Genomic DNA, 22,962 nt, shown 5'->3' with positions numbered 1-22,962 from the left:
CGTAATGGTTCAATTAGGCACAAAAGCATATCGGTTACATTTCCCATACTTAGACCAACAGTGATACCTGTCCAACAACGTAGTCCTTTAAATAAGTTGGGCGCTTGGAAACTCTGCCAGACCACCGGGGACTGGTAGCCAAATCCGGAGGGCCACACAGTTCTCGCTGAGGCTGTGGTGCGACCCTAGGTGGCGTTGGAACCAACTCCCCTGGATCCGCTGCTGTGGGTGGAGCCTCCGCAAGTGGAGTGGTCTGAGTCTGGTCTGAGACGGCTTGGTTCGGCTCCACGCTGGCAGTTTGCGAGGGAGGTGTAGGTGGGGCCTCGCCATCTGTACGTGTCTCTTCTGGAGCCGCAAGCGCAGTTGGGGGCACCTCGGTAGTGTCTAAGTCGCCAACCCTGCGCCTAAGCTGGTCTATGTGCCGTCGCCACAAACGTCCGTCTTCGAGTGCCACCTGGTACGATCGAGGTCCAGTGACTCCCACTACTGTGGCTGGCACCCAAGGGATGTCCCCCACATAGTTCCGGGCAAAGACCTGGTTTCCTGGGACAAATGACCGTGGTGCGTTGGCACAGCCTGGGGGTTCAGCCACGGCAATGTCTGGGTGAAGCCGGTCGAGCGGTGACCTGAGGCGGCGGCCCATAAGCAGTTCAGCAGGACTCCTCCCTGTGGCCGCATGAGGAGTGATGTGTTGCACGAACAAGTATTCGGCGACCCGCTCATGCCAGTCTCCCCGGTCCAGGCGCGCCAGTGCCTCTTTTGTCGAGCGCACCATTCTTTCCGCTTGCCCGTTGCTGGATGGATGAAAAGGTGCCGTTAGGGCATGGCGGATGCCCAGTCCCAAAAGGTACCGCTCAAACGTGCCTGACGTGAACTGCGGTCCGTTGTCAGAGACAAGGACATCAGGACACCCATGCGTTGCAAATAGGCCTCGCAGCACCCGGATGACAGCTTCGGTAGTGGTGGAGGGCATCAGGGCGACCTCCAGCCATTTGGAATAGGCGTCCACCACTACCATAAAGGTCCGGCCGTGAAAGGGGCCAGCCAGATCGATGTGCACCCTCGACCAGGGTGTCTTTGGCGTCTCCCAGGTGTGTCCCTTAGCTGCCGGTGGTGCAGGCCTCGACTCTTGGCACGCTTGACAGGCGGATACCCAGGCAGTGATGGCATCGTCCATATTAGGCCACCAGACGTAACACCGAGCCAACGCCTTCATTTTGACAATTCCCGGGTGGCCAACGTGCAGAGCCTCCAGGACGCGCTGACGGAGTCCCTGGGGAATCACGACGCAGTCTCCCCACAGCAGACAGCCGCGATGAGCTGAGAGTTCATGTTGTCTGGTTGCGAAGGGCTGGAACTCCGATGCAAAAGGCCCTTGTGGCCACCCCCTCCACACCCAGTTGAGCACCCGGCTGATGGTGCGATCCTGGGCAGACGCGGAGGCCACAGTGGCAGCCGATACAGGCGCTGCCGGAATATCCTCAATCAGAAGGAGCGATGAAGCTGGAGCCGGGTCTTCCACAAATGCTGGAAGAGGGCAACGGCTGAGGGCGTCGGCATGGCCCATCGATTTCCCCGGGCGATGGATGAGCCGGTAGTGGTAGGCAGCCAGGAAAACAGTCCATCGCAGCATGCGTGGTGAGAGGACCGGTGGAGTTGGACGATCACCGGCGAGGAGGCCCAGGAGTGGCTTGTGGTCAGTGATGAGGTCAAAAGTCCTGCCATAGAGGTATTCATGGAACCTCTTCACTCCAGCCACAAGTGCCAATGCCTCCTTGTCAAGCTGGCTGTAATTCCGTTCCGTCGGAGATAGTGTCCTGGAAAAGTAGGCTTCTCTTCCATCTGGAAAACGGTGACTAAGGACAGCACCGATGCCAAAAGGTGAGGCGTCGCAGGCAAGGACCAGCGGCCTGGATTCACTGTACTGTACCAGCACACTGTCTGAAGAAAGGAGAGCCTTGACCGCGTTGAAGGCCGCCGTCTCTCGATGACCCCAGGCCCAAGGCGTCTTAGTGCTAAGGAGTCGGTGAAGAGGCTCAGCCACTGTGGCTTTGTGGGGCAGGAACATGTTATAAAAGTTCAGCAGCCCCAGGAATGCCTGCAACTCCGTTTTGTCCTTTAGGGTGGGGGCCTGCTGGATAGCGCGGATCTTGGATGTGGTTGGATGAAGGCCGGAGGCATCGATAAGATAGCCCAGGAACTCAACCTGTGGAACGGCAATCAGGCATTTCTCCCTCTTTACCTTGAGCCCGGCCTCCTGGAACCTGGTCAGCACGGCACGGAGGCGCTCGAACAGCTGCTGGTGTGAGTCTGCAGACACCAAGACGTCATCAAAATACGGTACCACGCCCGGAAGCCCTTGCAGGAGACGCTCCATAAGGCTTTGGAAGATGCCAGGAGCCACACTCACCCCGAACTGCAACCGGCGGCAACGGAATGCCCCCCGGTGGGTGACGATCGTCTGGGCTTCAGCAGTGGCATCATCGACTGGCAGTTGTTGATAGGCTTGGGCAAGGTCCAGCTTAGCGAAGACCTTACCCTCACCCAGGGAATGCAGCAGGTGTTGGACAACAGGAACCGGATAAGCGTGCTGCTGAAGTGCCTTGTTGATTGTGCACTTGTAGTCAGCGCAGATTCTCACCGACCCATCTGGCTTGACAGGCGTGACGATGGGGGTTTCCCACTTTGCGTGGTCAACGGGCTCCAAAACTCCTTGGGCGATCAGTTTGTCCAGTTGTTCGTCCACCTTAGCCTTGAGAGCAAAGGGAACCCGGCGTGGCTTAAGCTTGATGGGGGCGACTTGTGGATCAAGGCTAAAGGAGATGGGCGTACCAGTATATTGTCCCAAGGTGCCGTCAAAAACCTCGGCAAAGTCTTTGACCAGAGCCTCAGTCTCTGCGTTAGAGATGCAGTTGATGCCGGTGACTTCCAGGCCGAGGGCATCAAACCAGTCTAGCCCTAGGAGGCTTGGCCGCTGACCTTCGACCACCACCAACCGGAGCAGGCCCGAAAAATCCTTGAAGGCGATCCGGAACCGGCCAACGCCTACCACGGGAATGTCGTTTCCCTGGTAGTCTCTCAGGTGTACGCGGTGAGAGTCGAGTTGCCTTTTGGATACTCTGGGTACCAGTCTTTTGATGGTGCTCCATGACACGACGGACAGGGCAGACCCGGTGTCGATCTCCATGTCACATGGAGCTCCTTCAATGAGCACCGTGACGTTCAGCTTGCGTCGCGTAGACGAGTCGGTTTGGCCAATCGTGGTTCCAGACGGGCAGCGGCAGTTGGTGAGAGCGAAACAACTTTCCTTGGCAGACTGGAGTGAAGACTTGAACTTGCGAGTCGATGAAGGGGGGGTGTCAGACGGAGCCGATCGGCAGACCTTAGCGATGTGGCCCCTTCTGGAACACCTCCTACAGATGGCGTCTCTGAATCGACACTTGGCACGGGAATGGTCGCCTCCGCAGCCAGCACATTCCGGTTGGCCCTTGGACTTCTGTTGGAGCTTCCTGCGCTCCCGCTTTGTCTGGTGCACGTCATCGTCTTCACTGGAGGATGCCTCATCACTGCTGGCCTCTTCATGATGCACCGGAACTGGCCCCCTAGCAAGACGCGGGCTGCTGGACTTGCAGATCTCCTGGGCGGAGCGTTCAGCAGCTTCTGAGGCCACAGCCTCCTCAATGGCTTTCTGTAGCGTGAGGTCTGGCTTGGCTAGGAGACGCCGTTGCAGATGGATGTCCCGGACCCCGCAGACGATTCGATCCATCAGGGCATCGTCTAAGTCTCGGAACTCACAGTGCATTGCAGCCTGTCGCAGGGCGGTGGCGTAGTTGTTGATTGACTCCCCCTCTGCCTGGTTCCGGTGGTAGAACGCATGGCGGGCAGCAATCTTGGACGGCTTTGGTGCGTAGTGGTTGCGGAGTTTCTCTTGGATCGTGTCCCATGGTGTTGCCTGGACTGCTTCAGGCGCAACCAATGCTCGGGCCGTCTCAAACACCTCAGGCCCACAGAGGCTGAGGAATAGGCCCCGCTTCCGATCCACTGATACTGCTGTCAGCTCGTTGGCTTGGAGGTAGCAGTCGAACCGAGCGAGGTAGGAGTCCCATGACTCAGAGGCTGGCGCAAACGGCGGTAGAGGCACAAGTGAAGCCATGATTCCGATGCCGGCGTGAAGGGCGATGGATGGAACACAGTGCTCTAGCCAGAACAGTCAGCTCTGAATTGGTTCTGCCCAGTGATTTCGCTCAGTGATTTCGCTCAGTGATTTCGCTCAGTGATTTCGCTCTGTGATTCAGCTCAGTTCAGAGGCTGGCCGCATCTGGCTGTGCTCTGATGTCCATCCATCCCATCCTCGTCGCCAGTATTAGGTAGTGGGTTGACATAGCAGCCGGCACAGCGATTTCTTCAAGTAGCTCTTTATTAAGACAAGCTGGAATAGAACTGACTGCGAACAGCTCAGCCGGCCTGTATTTATAGGCAGCCGGCTGTCAACATTGTAACCACAACAGCCCCAGAGTTCCCGCCTAAACTAACTGCCGCGGACCTGAGTGAAAACTATCTACAGACCTGAGTGAAAACTATATACAGTATCCCCCTGTTGGCCCAGGGTGAAACTACACTACATAACAATTTGGGTCACCTTTTTCTGAATCTTTTCAAACTCGACAATATCCCTTTTGAGGTGAGGCAACCAGAACTGTCCACAGTACTCCAGATGTGGTCATAACATATACAGTCATACCTCTTGTTACGTTCGGTTCAGGTTACGCCTTTTCAGGTTGCATCCCGCAGCAACCCGGAAGGGGTTACTCCACTTGCGCACGTGCAGACGCACAAAATGATGTCCTGCCCGTGCACAGAAGCGATGAATTGCGACCCGCGCGTGCACAGACGCGGGTTGCGTTCCTTTCAGGTTGCGAATGGGGCTCTAGAACGGATCCCGTTCGCAACCAGAGGTACCACTGTACTTGTACGATGGCATTACAGTATTGGCCATTTTATTTTCAATTCCTTTCCAAATAATCCCTAGCATGGCATTTGCCTTTTTTTTTTTAACAGTCCCTGCATGTTGGGTCAACATCTGTTGTGACCCCCCCAAGTCTTGCTACTGATCTGTCACCTCCAGTTCAGACCCCATGAGTGTGTATGTCAGGGGTCAGCAAACTTGTTTAGTGTCCCTCAGACCTTGTGGGGGGGGGCAGACTATATATATATTGGGGGGGGGGGATGAACGAATTCCTATGCCCCACAAATAACCCAGAGATGCATTTTAAATAAAAGCACACATTCTACTCATGGAAAAAACACCAGGCAGGCCCCACAAATAACCCAGAGATGCCTTTTAAATGACACATTCTACTCAAGTAAAAACACGCTGATTCCTGGACCATCCGCTGACCAGATTTAGAAGGCGATTGGGCCAGATCCGGTCCCTGGGCCTTAGTTTGCCTACCCACGGTGTATGTGAAACTAACGATTTTTGCTCCAACATGCATCGCTCTACACTTGCTTACATTGAATTGCATTTGCCATTTTACCACCCTTTCACTTCATTTGGAGAGGTCCTCTTGGAGCTCTTTGCAACCTCCTTTTGTTTTAACAACCGTGAACAATTCAGTATCATCAACAAGCTTGGCCACCTCACATATAACTCTTAATAGTGGTTCCCAATTAGCTAAGTACTGTGGATCCCCTGTTTTTCAAAAGCCAAACTATGGACCTCCTACTATTGAAAATTTTGTTATCTCTATGGTAGTTTTTGTTATGTGAATGGTGTCATGGAACCCCTGGGGTCCGCAGACCACCAACTGGGAACCACTGCTCTAGATCATTTATGAACAAGTTAAAAAGCACGAGTCCCAGTACTGATCCTTGAAGCCTCCACTTTTTACTTCTCTCCATTTGGAGAACTGTCCGTTTATTCCTACACTTTGCTTCCTGCAATTTAACCAATCCCTGATCCATGATGTTGCTAACTTCCAACTCCCACCAGCCACAACCTGTATAATGAATGACCACGGAAAACTGGAGTTGTCGTCTAGCAATATTTCTGTTACAAAACCTTTTATATTTCCAAAAGTGTTATTTTTTTGCTAGCTGACTCTCCCACCGTATACAGTAATAATCCCCCTTTTCTTTTTGACATTTCCAGGATAAACCTGGGTATTTTCTCTGTATTGTTACTAGGGTTAGATAAAACCACATCACTACTTTGTTACAATCTCCCTTTATTGCTATACATAAGGCAATCTTTTCCATAAGCTTTCCCATACTTCCATTGGGGTATTCTTTCCTTTATTTTCTGCATCAGATTAATCATAAAATCCTTTATTTGCTTGAATTCTGTATCATATTTCAATACTAAATGATATGATTTTGACAATAAACAGTCATTTTGGTAATTAATTTTTCATAACCCATCAACCTTCTTGAATTATCATTAATCATGGGATTTTTTTATGTTTATGAAAACCCGGGTGCGCTTAAAGGGTTTTCCTGGTTTAATCTGCTCTTGATTCTTTAATAATCAGGCTTCCTATCCTGAATAACCAAATCTCTATATCTAAGGATGCTGTTTTTCCTCCAGATGTTAAAAACAAACAGAAGTCAGTTCCAATTCTTAGCACTGGTTTCAGAAGAGAGACAGCTGGATTCTTTAACTTTCTTTATATATTTTTATATTTATCCCATATTCTTTACCAGTTAGATGTAAGGAAATTATGATTATGAGGGTAGCAGGGTTAAGGGCTACCCTTGAGAGATGATTCTCTATTTGTGTGATGTTCTTGTATTTTTAGCTACAGGGTTGACCAATATACTTTGGATCTGGCACAGCAGAACAATTTGGGGAAAATAAACTGCTTGCTGGTGAGCACTCTGCAACAACAACTCTCCTGATTGGCGTTTCCTGTGACTGACGAACCAGGGCCCTTTTCTCATTCCCATCCCTGCTGGGTCTCCACGCTTTGCAGTGATGCACAGGCAATGAAGTGAAATTTACAAGCATCCTGGCCCCTGAAGTCCAGATTAAAGCAATAGTCGCAGAATCTCCTCATCTTCCCCCACCCCCCAATCCCCCTTTACGATTTTCTCCTTTGGATAAGTGAGATTTTGAGGGCAGTAGTCGCAATTTTTAGCAATGACAGACTGATTTGCATGTTCTCTACTTCATGAGTGCGAGATCCAGGTAGTGACTCAATTGTGTGAACAAGCCAGATGACAGTCTAATTTGCATCATTTTCAAATTGCCAATTCAGCTTTTCGGTGTAGGTTTTTGGTTTTGTTTTTAAAGTACCTGTGTAAGGTGTTGCTTTGGTACCATGCATGGGTAGCCATTCCCTCTTGTTGGACTCCTAACTCCCAGTTAAGATCATGGGCACAGGGATGTATTGGGATATAAGAGTGGAGAGGTAAGCAATTTGTCACTGAGCCCATCCAGACTTGTGTGTGTGTGTGTGTGTGTGTGTGTGTGTGTGTGTGTGTGTGAGAGAGAGAGAGAGAGAGAGAGAGAGAGAGAGAGAGATTGATTCTGTAACGTGTCATTGATAATAGTGAATTAGTCGAGGATTTATTCTGGACCATCCACACATCATACTGCAAATAATACTGAAAGTGGATGGTGAAGTCCTGTCAAAGGCGACTATGGGGTTGTGGCGCTCATCTCGCTTTCAGGCCAAGGGAGCCGGCCTTTGTCCACAGACAGTTTTCCGGGTCATGTGGCCAGCATGACTAAACAGCTTCTGGCTCAATGGAACACCATGATGGAAGCCAGAACGCACGGAAACGCCATTTACCTTCCCATCGCAGTGGTACCTATTTATCTACTTGCACTTTTTGGTGTGCTTTCAAACTGCTAGGTTGGCAGGAGCTAGGACAGAGAAACAGGAGCTCACCCCGTCGTGGGGATTCGAACCAACCAACCTTCTGATCGGCAAGCCCAAGAGGCTCCATGGTTTAGACCACAGCGCCACCCGCATTGTGTATAACTGCCTTGATATCATAGTAACCACAAATAACCATGAATGCACAATTTTATTTTATTTTAAAAAAGGGTGTCTGGAAGAGCCCAGCATGGTTTTGCTCAAAGTGTTACCAGATACTTTTAACAAAAGAACGAGATATTTTCCTTAATGACCTGCAATCTCTGCCCACTCTTTGGAACAGGACACCCTTCAGCAAGTGAGAGGCTAGAAGCAGTTGGCAGATTTCGGGGCCAAGATGGTTTGAAGATATTACATTGATCCTGGTCCCAATTGTACTGGCTGCCACAGGGCCATCTTAAGTATATCCAGCGCTGTGCTGCAAAGATCCCTCTGGTGCCCCCTGCCCTTGTTTCCCAGAGTTGCCGACCTTTCTGCAGCACAGACATCCAAGGCCGAGCCAGTGTGGTGTAGTGGTTAAGAGCGGTAGACTCGTAATCTGGGGAACCGGGTTCATGTCTCCGTTCCTCCACATGCAGCTGCTGGGTGACCTTGGGCTAGTCACACTTCTGTGAAGTCTCTCAGCCCCACTCACCTTACAGAGTGTTTGTTGTGGGGGAGGAAGGGAAAGGAGAATGTTAGCCGCTTTGAGACTCCTTCAGGTAGTGATAAAGGGGGATACCAAATCCAAACTCTTCTTCTTTTTGTGGCGCTGCCGACAGCTTTGCAGGGCTGGCGGAGGCAGGCAGTGGCTGGAGGACAGCTCCTCTGGTGGGGAAGAGGCGGAGGCTCCGGGTGCGGCGCTGCTTCAGTACGGCATGGCGGAGGCAGGTGAGGGCAGTGAGCTGATGCTAGGAGGTGCCGCATCCAGCCTCTGCCTCTTCCCTGGTGCCCTCCAGAACGTGGCGCCCCGGCGCCCCAGGCCACTTACCTCTATGGGCAAGACACCCCTGGGCTGCCAATTAGTTTCTGGGCCCTAGTCAAAGTGCTGGTTTTGACCTGTCTACATTTTTGTACACATTTACTTGGCTGGAGAACTGCATTGCAAAATTCAGAGGAGTGCAAGCTTTGAAGGATGGGTGCATTTCAGTTCTCCTATTGTTTTAGAAAGCACAAATTAGGTAGGTTCACCTTTCAATGCAAAGTGAATCGAATTTCTCTCCATCCATAGTATTACAGAGATTCCAATACTGCCTCATCCAAACTAATTTAGTGCCAGTATCCCTGGACTTCGGGAAAGTGAGAATCACTTAGCATTATAAATGGGACAGGGAGGGGGAGTATATGGAACTGCTTCAAGGCTGGGGGGCATTCTGGGAGGTCCACAGACTGAAGTAAGTGGTGGGAGAGATTTGTCTGCATGCTGTTCTTCCACATATGGATTGCTTTCAACCTCATATGGCTTTCTGCAGCACAGACATCCAACATGTGGAACGTCCTACGAGTTTGCATAAAAGAAGATTTGCTTTGTAGTGTTGGAAAACAAAATTCCAAGCTGTTTTCATCTTTGGGTTTAAAACAAATAACTTTTTTTCAAAAGGACTGAGAAGCCAATTCGGCTCTGCAAAATTAGCCAACTCCACTCATTCTGTCCAGGCTAGGAAGGCTAGAAAGAAACTTTCTCCTACAGAGCTCAACCCAACCTCATAGGATAATTTTTTGAGTATGGAATTTAACTTCCCAGAGGCCAAAGTTTGGATGTGAAGTCATTCTGGAATTTCTTATTTGGCTTAGGAGAAGGAGCTGTTAACAACCTACTTTACCCCATCCCCCAAATCCTCTTTCTCACTTCACTCAAAACATTCCATCAAATGGCTTTACTTTTGTCTCTGAATTTTTTTGCTTGTGACCCTTTTGCTCATCCTCTGCAAATATCCATTCCCATGTACCATTGAAACATCAAGAAAGTGGGGAAAATATTATTTCTGGAATGGGATCAACCAACATCAGTAATCTGTGCTCTGATAACCTCCCGATTGGATAACCTCAAATGTGCTGTACATGCGTCCAAGATGCTGGCCTAGATTGACCCAGCAGCCTCTTCTTATATGTTATTAAGGGCCTTTCCACCGAATGTTAGGGTGTGGGCAGGATGATCTTGGTGGAGATACTAGGATGCGTTCGTATAATGAGCTGTTCAAAGTGATTATCTCACTCCCACGCCATTAACTCAAGCAAGGTAAATCCAGCAGTGTCAAGGGCTTTTCTGCAGTCGCAGTATAATTATGGGTATCTAGTTTCATCATTTTAATTATTTAATGCAGAGTTGGCAAATGCCACTCGTGTCTGATAGTCGTTGTTGTTGTTTAGTTATTTTAGTCGTGTTCGACTCTCTGTGACCCCATGAACCAGAGCATGCCTTGGAAACACTCACTTCTCAAAGCTGCTCCTTTTTTATGTCCATGGAGTTTTCTTGGCAAAATACTGGAGTGGACTGCCAGTTCCTTCTCTAGGTGGATCACATTTAGTCTAAACTCTCGGCTATGACCTGTCCGTGTTGGGTGGCCTTGGACGGCATAGCTCATAGCTTCTCTGAATTATTCAAGCCCCTTCGCCAAGACAAGGCAGTGATCCATGAAGGGGGATAGTCATTATGTTTTTTTTTCTTTCAATTTTTTAAATTGATTTTCCAAATTAATAACACAAACAAACATAAATCCTAATTGTAATAGTTCCACTTTTGTTAACATTGTTAAGTGACTTCCTCGAATCCCCCTGGCTGAGTTTCAGTGTACCGTATTTTCCGCCCTATAGGACGCACCGTCCCATAAGACGCACCTAGTTTTTTGGGGGGGAAATAAAGGGAAAAAAATTATTTCCCCCCCAGGCGTGGGGCTGGGGCAGCCCGAGCTTCCCCGACCCCAGCCCCCAAACAGGCAGCTCTCTGCAAGCCGTGGGAGCCCAGCGGTGGCTCCCGCTGCTTGAGGAGAGATCCGCGAAGCCTGGACGCGCTGAGATCAGCGCGCGCAGGCTTCGGGATGCCGGCAACTCTCCCCAAGCAGCGGGAACGTTCCCGCTGCTTGGGGAGAGATCCGCGAAGCCTGGACGCGCTGAGATCAGCGCGCGCAGGCTTCGGGATGCCGGCAACTCTCCCCAAGCAGCGGGAACGTTCCCGCTGCTTGGGGAGAGATCCGCGAAGCCTGGACGCGCTGAGATCAGCGCGCGCAGGCTTCGGGATGCCAGCAACTCTCCCCAAGCAGCGGGAACGTTCCCGCTGCTTGGGGAGAGATCCGCGAAGCCTGGACGTGCTGAGATCAGCGCGCGCAGGCTTCGGGATGCCGGCAACTCTCCCCAAGCAGCGGGAGCGTTCCCGCTGCTTGAGGAGAGGTCCGCGAAGCCTGGAGAGCGAGAGGGGTCGGTGCGCACCTACCGCTCTCGCTCTCCAGGCTTCAGCGAAAGCCTGCATTCGCCCCATAGGACGCACCCACATTTCCCCTTCATTTTTGGAGGGGAAAAAGTGCGTCTTATAGGGCGAAAAATACGGTATATCATTGTCAAAGTTTTCCAAAACTAATTTCTCATAAAAGTTACTTACTCAGTTAACATCTTTCTTTCTTTTCATATTTAACTTTAAATGTATTATTCTATAACATCACATATTTAAATCCTTAGCCAATCTGGTACTTGCAAGTATCTCTATTTAAGTTATTTTAGCATATTTAGCTAAATAGTCTTTAAATTTCATCCATTCCTCCTGGTGCTCCTCCTCCTTCTGGTCACGGACTCTTCCGGTCAGCTCGGCTAGCTCCCAAAAGTCCATCATCTTCATCTGCCATTCCTCCACTGTTGGCACTTCTTGTGTTTTCTAATTCTTGACCAGCAAAATCCTAGCAGCAGTTGTGGCATACAAAAACAATCTAGCATCTTTCTTGGGCAATTTCAGACCTATTATTCCAAGAAGAAAGGCTTCTGGTTTCTTAATAAATGTATATTTCAACATTTTTTTCAGTTCATTATAAATCTTCTCCCAGAAGTCTTTCACCCTTGGGGCGGGTCCACCACATATAATAAAAGGTACCTTCTTTTTCTTTACATTTCCAGCATTATCACTATTGTGATAAATCTTTGCTAATTTTACAGGGGTTAAGTACCACCTATACATCATTTTCATAACATTTTCCTTTAACACCGTACATGCAGTGAACTTGACCCCTTTCCTCCACAACCTTTCCCAGTCTTCAAACATTATGTTATGTCCCGCATCTCTTGCCCAATCTATCATGGGGGATAGTCATTATAGCCCCATATTATTGGACACACTATCCTTTAGTTTTCAGAGCAGGCCTGGCAAGGTAGATCAACAACAGTGGCGGAGCTTCATGCTCCGGCACTGGGGGGGCAGAGATCAGGCGTGGGTGTGGCTGGTGCACATCCCGGAGGGTGTGGCGCATGTCCTGGGAGCATGGCATGCCGCCTGTGAGGGCATGGCTCCCAGCATGCAGGGGGCAACCGCGATGGCACCCCACTGGGATCGTGGTGCCAGGGGCGGTGCGCTCCCCCACTCCCTCTTTCTCCACCAGTGATCAAATATGCTCTGTGTTTTAATTAATTAATTTTTTTAAGAAAAATGTCTACCACCACCCCAATCCTTATGTGTGTTATGACAGACTCCCTCACTGAAGATGGGAGCTGGGTAATCTCACCGATTTTCTGGGTGTTTATAAAAATCTGACTCTTCCCATTAACAATGCTGTTTTGACTGTTTGTAGTAAGGTTTCTTTATTAAGCTGAACTCGGGGGTTTTGCTTGAGCAATGGGTGTCATGCATCCGCTTATCCCAGAAAGCAGTGAGGAGGCACTTCTGGAGCAAAACTAGACTTCTTATTGATTTGCCCTCAGTGGGGTTTTTCAACTCATGTGAGGCACATATACTTAGTTTATGGCCAAACACTATTTGCCTGAAGCACTATATAACCTGAAGCAGCACTCTTGCTTAAATCTAGTCTCAGGATAGACTATTTCCACCTAGAATAGCTATTTGTGTTTCTACAACAGCAACAATCTCAAAGCCCCTTCTAAGACTTTTACTTTCCTCTCAGGGGATCAGATAGGGTTAACCTGCCGAGCTAACCCTAGTCTCTCTCTGAAAAAGGCCCCCCTATCTAAGTGACAGGCAATCCCTATCTAAACATTTAACTATAAAGTTCTGGATTTTTAAATTCTCAGTCCCTCTTCATTGGCTGATTTAAAAACACATACAAATGGGACATAAATGATACCCTGCACATCCGTTTTTCCAATATTAAATTCAGTTCTCTGCCTTTCTGCAGCAATTTTGCATTTAAAAAAAATCCTCATGAAAATTCTTCAGTATCTTAGGGCACATTTCTCTTAATGAATGTATTTTATAGGCTGTTATGGCAAATGTAATTTTTATTTTTATTTTTGCAAGCAACTTCTCCCAATGTGATGTCTTTTTGTGTGTAATTTCCACAAATATTTTCATTTTTATGCACAATTTCCCCATGTGTCAGCTGCAGTCCTGCTTGAAGCTTAGAGAGGAAGAGCAATGGCTGGAGAGTACAGTGGTACCTCAGGTTAAGAACTTAATTCGTTCTGGAGGTCTGTTCTTAACCTGAAACTGTTCTTAACCTGAAGCACCACTTTAGCTAATGGGGCTTCCTGCTGCCGCTGTGCCGCCGCTGCATGATTTCTGTTCTCATCCTGAAGCAAAGTTCTTAACCCAAGGTAATATTTCTGGATTAGTGTTGTCTGTAACCTGTATCGTATGTAACCTGAGGTACCAGTATACTTGGAACCACCTGTCTACAAGCTGTCCATGGCATCAACAAACAAATTCCCATAGTGGAAAAGCACAACTCCTTAAGTCAACAGGGAATGCATTTATTTATTTTAGCCCAAAACAAATTACTCATCAGGTTACGTAACAGCAGTTTTACCATATGTAAATGATTATGGGAGTTAGCAATTTCCACACTATAAAACATCAGTTCCAAGCAAAAGTATAACATGTCAACATGAGCTAGCATTAAAGGCTCTGATTTCCTTAGGACCTATCCGATTTTGGGCTGCATATACACCATATATTTAAAGTACATGACTCCCACCCCACCCCCCTCATATAATCCTGGGAACTGTAGTTTGTTAAGGCAGCCCATGTAGTTTTGCCGTTGCCTGATGATTATTGGCTTGTGGTAATATAAAAGTTGGCATTTTCATTGGTGGCCCCCGTTTTTGGTAATGCCCCATCGATGATGGCATTCCATTGGCTCCTGAGGACACACCTTTTTAAGCAAGCATTTCCCTGAACTGAACATCAGGGTTATTTATTTATTTATTATTTAATATGCACATACAACCAAACATATACTCACTTATTTCAAAAAACATGAGTACAAACAAATACAAAGAATACAAAAATAAATACTACACCTATGTGACTTCCCTCCACCGGTGTACGTCATTTCTTAATCCTTAATATGCTTATTTACCTTGCAGTTTTTATCTCTCATCCTTATGAACATCAGGTTTTCTTGTTTTGACTTGTTTGCTTTATGGCATAGCTTAACTAAGGATGTTTTAACGCCCCAATGGATTTTTATCGTGGATTTTAATTATATATTGATTTTTACAGTTGTAAACTGTTTGGAAGCCATTTTGGTATATAGGTGGTCTGTTAATATATCAATTAATTAATGATAATTGAAGTTGCTGGGAGTTGTAGCTCTGTGAAGGGTAAAATGCAGGTGCTTTGGGACGCTTTAAGTGCATGGTGTGTACACAGCCTTGCTTTATGACAAAACAACTTGGAATTGAATCAAATGGCTGGAACCCTGAACCCAAGCACTCCATACTGCAACACTGTGTTGCAGATCCTACAAGTAGCAAAATATTGTAATAATAAATTTTAATAATTTTATTATTTGTATCCCAACCATCTGACTGGGCTGCCCCAGCCACTCTCTGCACCTCTCTCAGACTGTATTATTTCTGCTTGCAGATTGTCGGGTGGAGCACCTGCACATAGGAAACTTTAGCACAGAGGTCAGCAAACCTTTTCAGCAGGGGGCCAGTCCACTGTCCCTCATACCTTGTGGGGGGGCCGGACAATATTTTTTTGGGGGGGAAATGAACGAATTCCTATGCCCCACAAATAACCCAGAGGTGCATTTAAAATAAAAGCACACATTCTACTCATGTAAAAACACCAGGCAGGCCACACAAATAACCCAGAGATGCATTTTAAATAAAAGGACACATTCTACTCATGTAAAAACACGCTGATTCCCATACCGTCCGCAGGTCGGATTGAGAAGGCGATTGGGCCGCATCCGGCCCCTTGGCCTTACTTTGCCTACCCATGCTTTAGCACCTCAGAGAGGAAACTTAACAGTATGGCATAGCCCACTAATTTATGAAGGTACCTCCCTTCGTGAAAAGAGCTAGCTCACCCCACATTCAGAAGTGGTTTGGTCCTAGGATGCTTCTACAACAAGGCTCTGCTGATTTGCATACCCCAGTTTAAATTGTGGATAATGCTCTTCAGGGTTTAAAGGAAAAGCAACTGCAAGGGGGATGTAAGAGGACAAGGCTAGGACCAGCTGCCTCATTAAGATAACCACAGCTGTGGACTATCAGAAATAAGGAGCCTTCACCAGATTGCACAATTACTCCATGAAGTCACCATCCACCACATGGTCTCTTCTTTGGCCAGAATTGTACCTTGTAGGAATGAGGGTAGGACTTGCCGATCGAAAGGTCGGTGGTTCGAATCCCCGCGGCGGGGCGTGCTCCCGTCGCTCGGTCCCAGCGCCTGCCAACCTAGCAGTTCGAAAGCACCCCCGGGTGCAAGTTGATAAATAGGGACCGCTTACTAGCGGGAAGGTAAACGCCGTTCCGTGTGCTGTGCTGGCTCGCCAGATGCAGCTTGTCACGCTGGCCACGTGACCCGGAAGTGTCTGCGGACAGCGCTGGCTCCCGGCCTCTCAAGTGAGATGAGCGCACAACCCTAGAGTCTGTCAAGACTGGCCCGTATGGGCAGGGGTACCTTTACCTTTACCTTTAGGAATGAGGGTTGAAGCAAAAAATAAATAAATGACCAAATAAATATGGGCACTCAAGTAAATACCAGCAGAACCAAGAAGGCACCAGATTTTGCACAGACAAAAACATGCGCACGTAACAAGACAGTTCTTGGTGCTTTCTCGAAAGGAGCACTTTTTCCAGCTTGCAAGCAAACAATCTCATGCTTTTGAAGACTCGCAGACCAAAGCACCATTTCTCTGTAATTATCTGCAGAGCCCTATGGCACCCCATGCTATAATCAGCAAATGCAAAGGATGACAACTACACATGAGTAATTTGGTATATATTATTATGATACACATTTACTTGCTGGTATAATGAGAGCCAAACAAAGGTCAGGACAACATTCTAGAATACGGGATGTATCCAGCCAAGTCCAACTCAGAATAGACCCATTTAAATTAATAGACCTAAGCTAGTCAGGTCCATTAATTTTGACGGGTCTACTCCGAAATGTATTGGATTGAATGCAACCCTATACTGAGATTTTTCCGAACACAGAGGCCACAGCTGCTCTGTAGATGGTCTGTACATTTTAAGCCTTTAATTGGACATTTGTTGGTTGCCGCTAGCCTGGTGATTGCTAGATACTGGAATGATTTGGATGAGTGTCTGTCATGCCTTGGTAGTAAAAGTTCTGGCAGATTGCTCTAAGCGAAAAACTCAAATATAAGTTAAAAATGGCAGTGGGGGGAAGTCTACAGACAGGTAGTGGAACAGTATCTCTTTATTGCATATGTGAACAACAAGGGACTCCCTGTAGCATACAGAATATTTTGATCTATTTAATTCTGGACACTAGGACATAGTTTTAGAGATTCTAGGACATTTTCTTTTTATCCTAACACATGTCAATCATGTAGAACATGACGGTTTTTATTCTTGGAAGAAGTGGTGTCTTTCAAGATTTTGTTGTTTCTGTTATTGTATAATGGCAATCCTTTTTGCATGGTTTGGAGAAAATAAATAAAAACATACTGGTAATTAAAAACAACACAGCTGGTTAAATGGAAGTGGGTGTTTGATCCAAAGATACATTGGGATTGAATTTTTAAATGCCCAATATATTTATTGGGTCCCTTTCAGACAATAACCCCCAAAACACACACACCAGTAATGTAGGGCTAGCCCCAAATCAGCATTATCTTGTCTTTATGCAGTGATTGCCTAAATAGACGGATTCAGGGACATAAGTAAAACATCTGACTGGCCCTCCCTGGAAGCAGGCTGTTGGTCTGATCCTGTATGTCTCTTCTTATGTTCTCCTCCTCTTGTCGTGGCTTATTGCTTCCTCCACCCCCCACAGCATGCAATTCACCATTTGCAGTCAACAAGCCATAAGCATGCTCAGGTCAGTCATCTTGTGGACACTCAACTGATTTCCTGGATCTGCTTCCGCCACCGTGATCAGGCAGCCTCAGCCTCTCCACGTATGTTTTCAAAATGGAAGCCAAGAAATGTGACGCTGGCCTCAACCTGAAGCTCCTCCCTCAAAGTCTCCCCTGTACTATTCACATCTGTGTCTCGACTTACGTAAATCTGAGTGCTTTCAGACGATCACTTTATTGAGCCTCCATCCTGATTTGTTTGTAGGGAGATGAGATGATGTTTCTTATTGAATAAGGATGCATGATGATTTGTTTACAGGGAAGTTTGATGATCATGTGTCACTGAGCAAGTGGGAAAGGGTCATAGCTCATTGGCACAGCATCTGCCTTGCATGCAAAAGGTCCCGGAAGGAGGTAGATATCTGGCATCGGTCAGGTGAGGCTGGGAGAAAAAAACTGGAAAACTAGTTCCAGTCAATTCAGACAGCACTGAGCAGGATGGACCAATGGTCTTACTCAGTATAAATATGCTGCTGTGTGTTATATCACATTTTGCACTGCATTTTCCCATCACAAGACATGCATGTTCTTTTGGGAAAGTACGTTTGTTGTGATAATTTTGCAAACACAATTGGCCAATGTTATGTACTGAAGTTCTCACCCTGGGCCAGCAGGGGGATACTGTAGATAGTTATGCAAATAAAGGATCGAAAGTGACGTTCAGTAATTGGATAGTTTTAGAAAATTGTTACAGTTACGTTGTACTGGAGCTCTATATAAGCAGGCTGACTAAACCTTTCAGTTCAGTTCTGTTCTGGCCTGTGAATAAACAAGAGCTGTTTGAAGAATTGCTGTGTCATCTGATATGTTCACCCACAACTTAACAGCCAATATGTGATTGAATCCTTTCTGAAAATAGTGACAGTCTAGGTGTGCCAACAGCCGCTATAACAAACTGTCCACATTCAGTGGGACAGATTCCTTTCTCATATTTAATAACACTTTACAATTCAATATTACCAGTTGACCCCTCCTTCTGTCTCTCCTCCAGAAACTCCCCTTTCAGGCTTTAAATTTATTTTTTTAAAGCAGTCTTTTGATCTTCCTTGCATTTCCTCCTCCTTTGTCTTGTTGATGGAATACATTCATGAGTCTGCTCAGCCTTTCTGGCTATAATGAATAAATCATTGACTGCTGAGGTGACCTTTTCAGATATACTTTTTGTGAACAGAGCAGATTGTTGGGTTTGGCTGGTTTCCTCCCTGCTTCTTTTTGTTCCATCACCCCTTGCAGCCTTTCATATCAGCAGTTAAAAGTATTCCTTCTCAAATAAAGCCAAACAGCCTGCCTTCCAGATATGGGTGGGGGGCCTCCATCCCACAGGCCAAATTTGGCCTGACATAGATCCCAGTTTGGCCCATTTCCTCAAATCATACTCACCTGCCCTGCAGCTGGCATCACACATCAGGTGGGCAGTGGTTAGAGATGCAAGTGGTTCAACTGCATGGCTGTCCCATAAGGAACTTGATAAAACAGCTGATCGCTGCTGGAAGCAGGCTTGAAGTCACCACCTATCAGCTGATAGGTGGTGATTTCAATTCCGCTAGTCTGTGGTGCTTCAAAGCACCACATAGGGTCAATGCAAGCCCTATGTGGTGCTTTGAAGTTCCTATGATCATCATCTGATGTTATTATGGTGGTAGGTGAGCCTATTCTGTCCTCCCCACCCCAACCCCAGGGTAGGAGAGATAAGTATCTGGCCCACTAACCAGATCAGGTTCCCCGCCCTGCTTAGATTCTAGGAATGTGAGAAAAAAATTAAAATTTAAACCTACATCTCTCATTTTACAAGTTTTCCACTGGAGAAAAGTGGAGTGGGAGGAAGCGAGACTTTAAGAACTAATTTATGGTGTATTTCAAAGCCTTTAATTTCAGGGTGAGCCAAAGAGGCCTGTTAGTGAGAAGGAATCTAGAATATTTTGACATCTGTGCCTATACACAGACTCTGTAAGATTTGTCTGTTGTCCTGCCAAGATCCTTTTTGTGTTTAAACAGACTAAAAACGACTTAATCCTTTTTAGTTTTGTTTTTAAAATAAATCCCCTTTCCTCCCCAATTAATGCCAGGGAATGAATGGTGCCTGCGTAAGAGCGACTGCCTTATTAATTTATAACTTTCCTCTTTTCAAGGCAGCAGGGAGGCGGCAGGATTTATATCCCTCAAGTTAATGCAGGGATTGCATTGATGTTTTCTGAATTGATTTATTTCCCCTAGATCCATGCATCACCGTGGACCTGAAGGTCAACACGTCCTACTTCCTTCAGAATTAAGGCACGCTCCTCCACACAAAAACATTCCCAACAAGCATGCCAGCTTGATTATACCTTTAATCAAGAAAACTATGGACATGGCAGCCGCCTCCAATGTGAGCGAGGCAACAAGTAACATATCTAGGCCATTCACAGTACAGTTGAATCCCACGCAAAGCAAAAGGTGGTGTGTTGATCCATAGGGGGAAGTCCCATAATCCTGTCAGTTTGCATTTCTTAGTGCAGAGAGTATCGATCTGATGTGTAGAGATCTTTCCTATTCTACTTAATTCAAGAGGGTTCTGGAAGCTTCTGGGAGTTTCTCTGTGTGAAAGAAACAAGCAGAAGGGTCATGATGTTTGGGTTTTTCCCTCAGATAAGCTGAGTACAGCTGGTTTAAATTGGTTCTGTTATCTCTTTCTGTCAAGATCATGCAGACTATAATAATAAGGCCAGAAGAAGCCTGAATTTCACTCTTTCTATCGCTCTTCCTTCTGGTGTGGTGTTCTGTACATAATATGCTTAGTGTTAAGGTTTAGTCTTATTGTAAGTTATTGTAAGTTTAAGTTAAATCTGCTGCAACTGGATTTCTTATGGACAGTGCCAATCCTGAATGTATTGGATTTGTGACCATTACGCTCATTTGCCTTCAGTAGCAGTAAAACTGCTGGATGAAATGCAATTGCCTCTGGTCTATTTTTTGGGAATCCTGCCATGTGTTTAAGTTTTTACTCTGCTAACTATACAGTTGTACCTCTGAAGTCAAACGGAATCCATTCCAGTTCGACTTCCAAAACGTTTGAAAACCAGAGCACGGCTTCTGATTGGCTGCAGGAAGCCAATGCCGTCGGACGTTCGGCTTCCAAAATCGTTCGAAAACTGGAACACTCAATTCGGGGTTTCAATCATTTGAGAGCTGATTTGTTCAGGAGCCAAGGCGTTTGAGATCCAAGGTACGACTGTACATTGGAATCTGCTCTGCATCAATATTGAGTAGAATTTCAATGACACATCCACCACTGGGCGTATATTTATCCGGAGCAGCCACTTCACAGACTAACAAGCCTTACTCTGCCTAATGGTGCCAGTTAAAGCCCATCTTAGTTCAGTGCCCTGTTCTCACAGTGGCCAACCACATATTTATGGGATGGCTATGTGCAGGGCCTGAGTGCAGCAGCACTCTCACACTTGCAGTTCCCTGCGATGGCAATCAGAGGCATATTCCTTACAAATATTCTTCATTGCACAGGCAGGCAGCTAGATGAAGTTTGCAAAGGGGTGGGAACAAATCCCAGTGACAGAGTGTTGATACTTTTTTTATTCAAAGCAACTAAGAAGTAATCTCCTCCCTTTTAATTTCAGGTATACTATTCTTGCGGCGCACAGTTCAGCTTGTTGGAAAGAGGTCTTATTTTATCACCTGGTTTCCCAAACAATTACTCATCAGGCATGCACTGTATTTGGCAATTCTTTATCCCTGCTGGAACATACCTCATGTTGGAAATTTTTGACTTCGATGTGTTTGAAAGCATCAGCGAAAATCCACATGTCTGGGGTGGTTTACTTTCTCTTCCAAAAAACACAAATGAGGAGCTTTCCCCGACTGAGGAGGAAAATGCAGACTTCCCCACCACCTTTCCTACTAAGGGTATAATTTTCGAAGAGTCTCACTCGCAGGATTTTTATAATCTTCATGATGATAGATTTCCAGAGGCCACCTCTCAGAAACAGGAGTCTAAGCAATTCAGGCAAACGCAAGAACCCAAAGAGTTAGCAGTTACTCAGCCTAGTGAGCTGCTATTAATGGGAGCTACCAGTGCCACTTTGCCAGGACAAATTTTTGGTGGAGTACAAGGGGATCAAAACCCGAAGGACAAAATACTGTTTGCTCACCTTGCTGCCAGGGGAGGAAGCGAGGATTCAGAAGGCCCTAAACAACATTTAGGAAATGTGACTTTGGGAGAGGACACGGCCATTTCAACGGTGGCCTTGCCCACAGATGCTTCCTCCACACCACCGTCCTCAATTGATGTTTGTCCCCATGATGTCTTGTACGTCTCTGACCTCACTGCCTTCTCTTCTCGCTTCTGCGGAACAAATTCACCGCTGAACAAGAACATGACTTTTGGGTCTTCTCTGAAGATGGTGGAAGTCATTGTGGAGCTGATCACGACCACAGATCGCGGGCGAGGCTTTGCGATGCTCTTTGAGTACAAGAATGATACAGAACTGGTTGCTGTGAGTGACTCAAACGAGGGGATAGAAAATATTATGATGCTGATGATAATAGCAGGGATAGTCTTCTTTGCACTTGTTCTTTTGTCCACGCTCTGTATAGCTTGCAGGTAGGTGCTGCCTTTGTTGACTCATTTTTGAATCCTTAACTAGGGATGGGGAAGAAGTTCAATTCGGTTCACATTTCAAGACTTACCTGCTGCATTTGCACTTTCTGAAATAATATCTGAACGAAAGCACAGCCATCCTAAATTTGCATTGCTCTGAATTTTGTGATTCAGTTCTCCAGCAAGGTAATAATGTGTACCAAAAATTGCATATACAGTGGTACCTCCGGTCACAAACTTAATTCATTCCAGAGGTCTGTTCTTAACCTGAAACTGTTCTTAACTTGAGGCGTGCTTTCACTAATGGGGCCTCCTGGTGCCGCTGGGCCGCCGGCACGCGACTTCCGCTCACATCCAAAGTTCACTACCAGGAGCATCTACTTCTGGGTTAGCGGAACTCGTTACCCGAAGCGTTCATAAGGAGGATGGTACGTAACCCGAGGTTCCACTGTATATTAGGGGAAAGTGTGCATAAAAATGCATATATTAGTGGTAATAACATACAAAGTGCATTATATTTAGGGAAATCGCTTGTAAACCTGTGTATATTACTCAGCGTGGATACAAAAATGTGTTTATTAAGATACATTTGCACTAACAAGCTGACACATTTTTTTAAAGATGTTTTAAAAATGCAAATTGCTGCAGAAATGTGGAGAACTGAATTTCAGATTGGAAAAATGAGAAACAGAGAACTGAAATTGAGTGATTCATTGATCCCTACCCTTAACTTTCATTTAAGAATTATCACTCTCAGCTGAGGGATGCCTTCCAATGAGGGATACCAGCCGAAAAGAATATTATTAAGCCATGTCTGATTGCTTCATTAAATTAATAAATTAAAAACATTTTAATTGCTTTAAAAGCAATTTAAAAGTGCTTATATTAAACAAAAACCACCTGCACATACTATCTTTGAAGAGACATTGAAGAGAGAATACCTCTTCAGAGACGATGCATAGTGAACTATGCCTATTGTCTAAAAAAAAAAAAGGATACTCTCTTTTCCCCCTGTAGA

At 46.5% G+C, this 22,962-nt stretch overlaps 1 protein-coding gene across 5 annotated transcripts in view; it reads left to right on the top strand.

The window, feature by feature from the left end:
- LOC308575802 (uncharacterized protein) overlaps positions 1-22,962 on the top strand; it is a 51,882-nt gene that overhangs the window by 15,028 nt on the left and 13,892 nt on the right. For all 5 annotated transcript variants that reach the window (XM_081174809.1, XM_081174805.1, XM_081174806.1 and 2 more), the window contains exon 2: positions 20,965-21,947. In XM_081174809.1, the coding sequence (XP_081030935.1) occupies positions 21,052-21,947 (896 nt within the window). In that variant the 5' untranslated portion in view covers positions 20,965-21,051. The remainder of the gene's footprint in view (positions 1-20,964; positions 21,948-22,962) is intronic.

The sequence above is a fragment of the Podarcis bocagei genome (genome assembly GCF_964188305.1).
Source record: "Podarcis bocagei genome assembly, chromosome: 16".
Lineage (NCBI taxonomy): Eukaryota > Metazoa > Chordata > Lepidosauria > Squamata > Lacertidae > Podarcis > Podarcis bocagei.
This window is presented reverse-complemented; position numbering and strand designations above follow the sequence as displayed.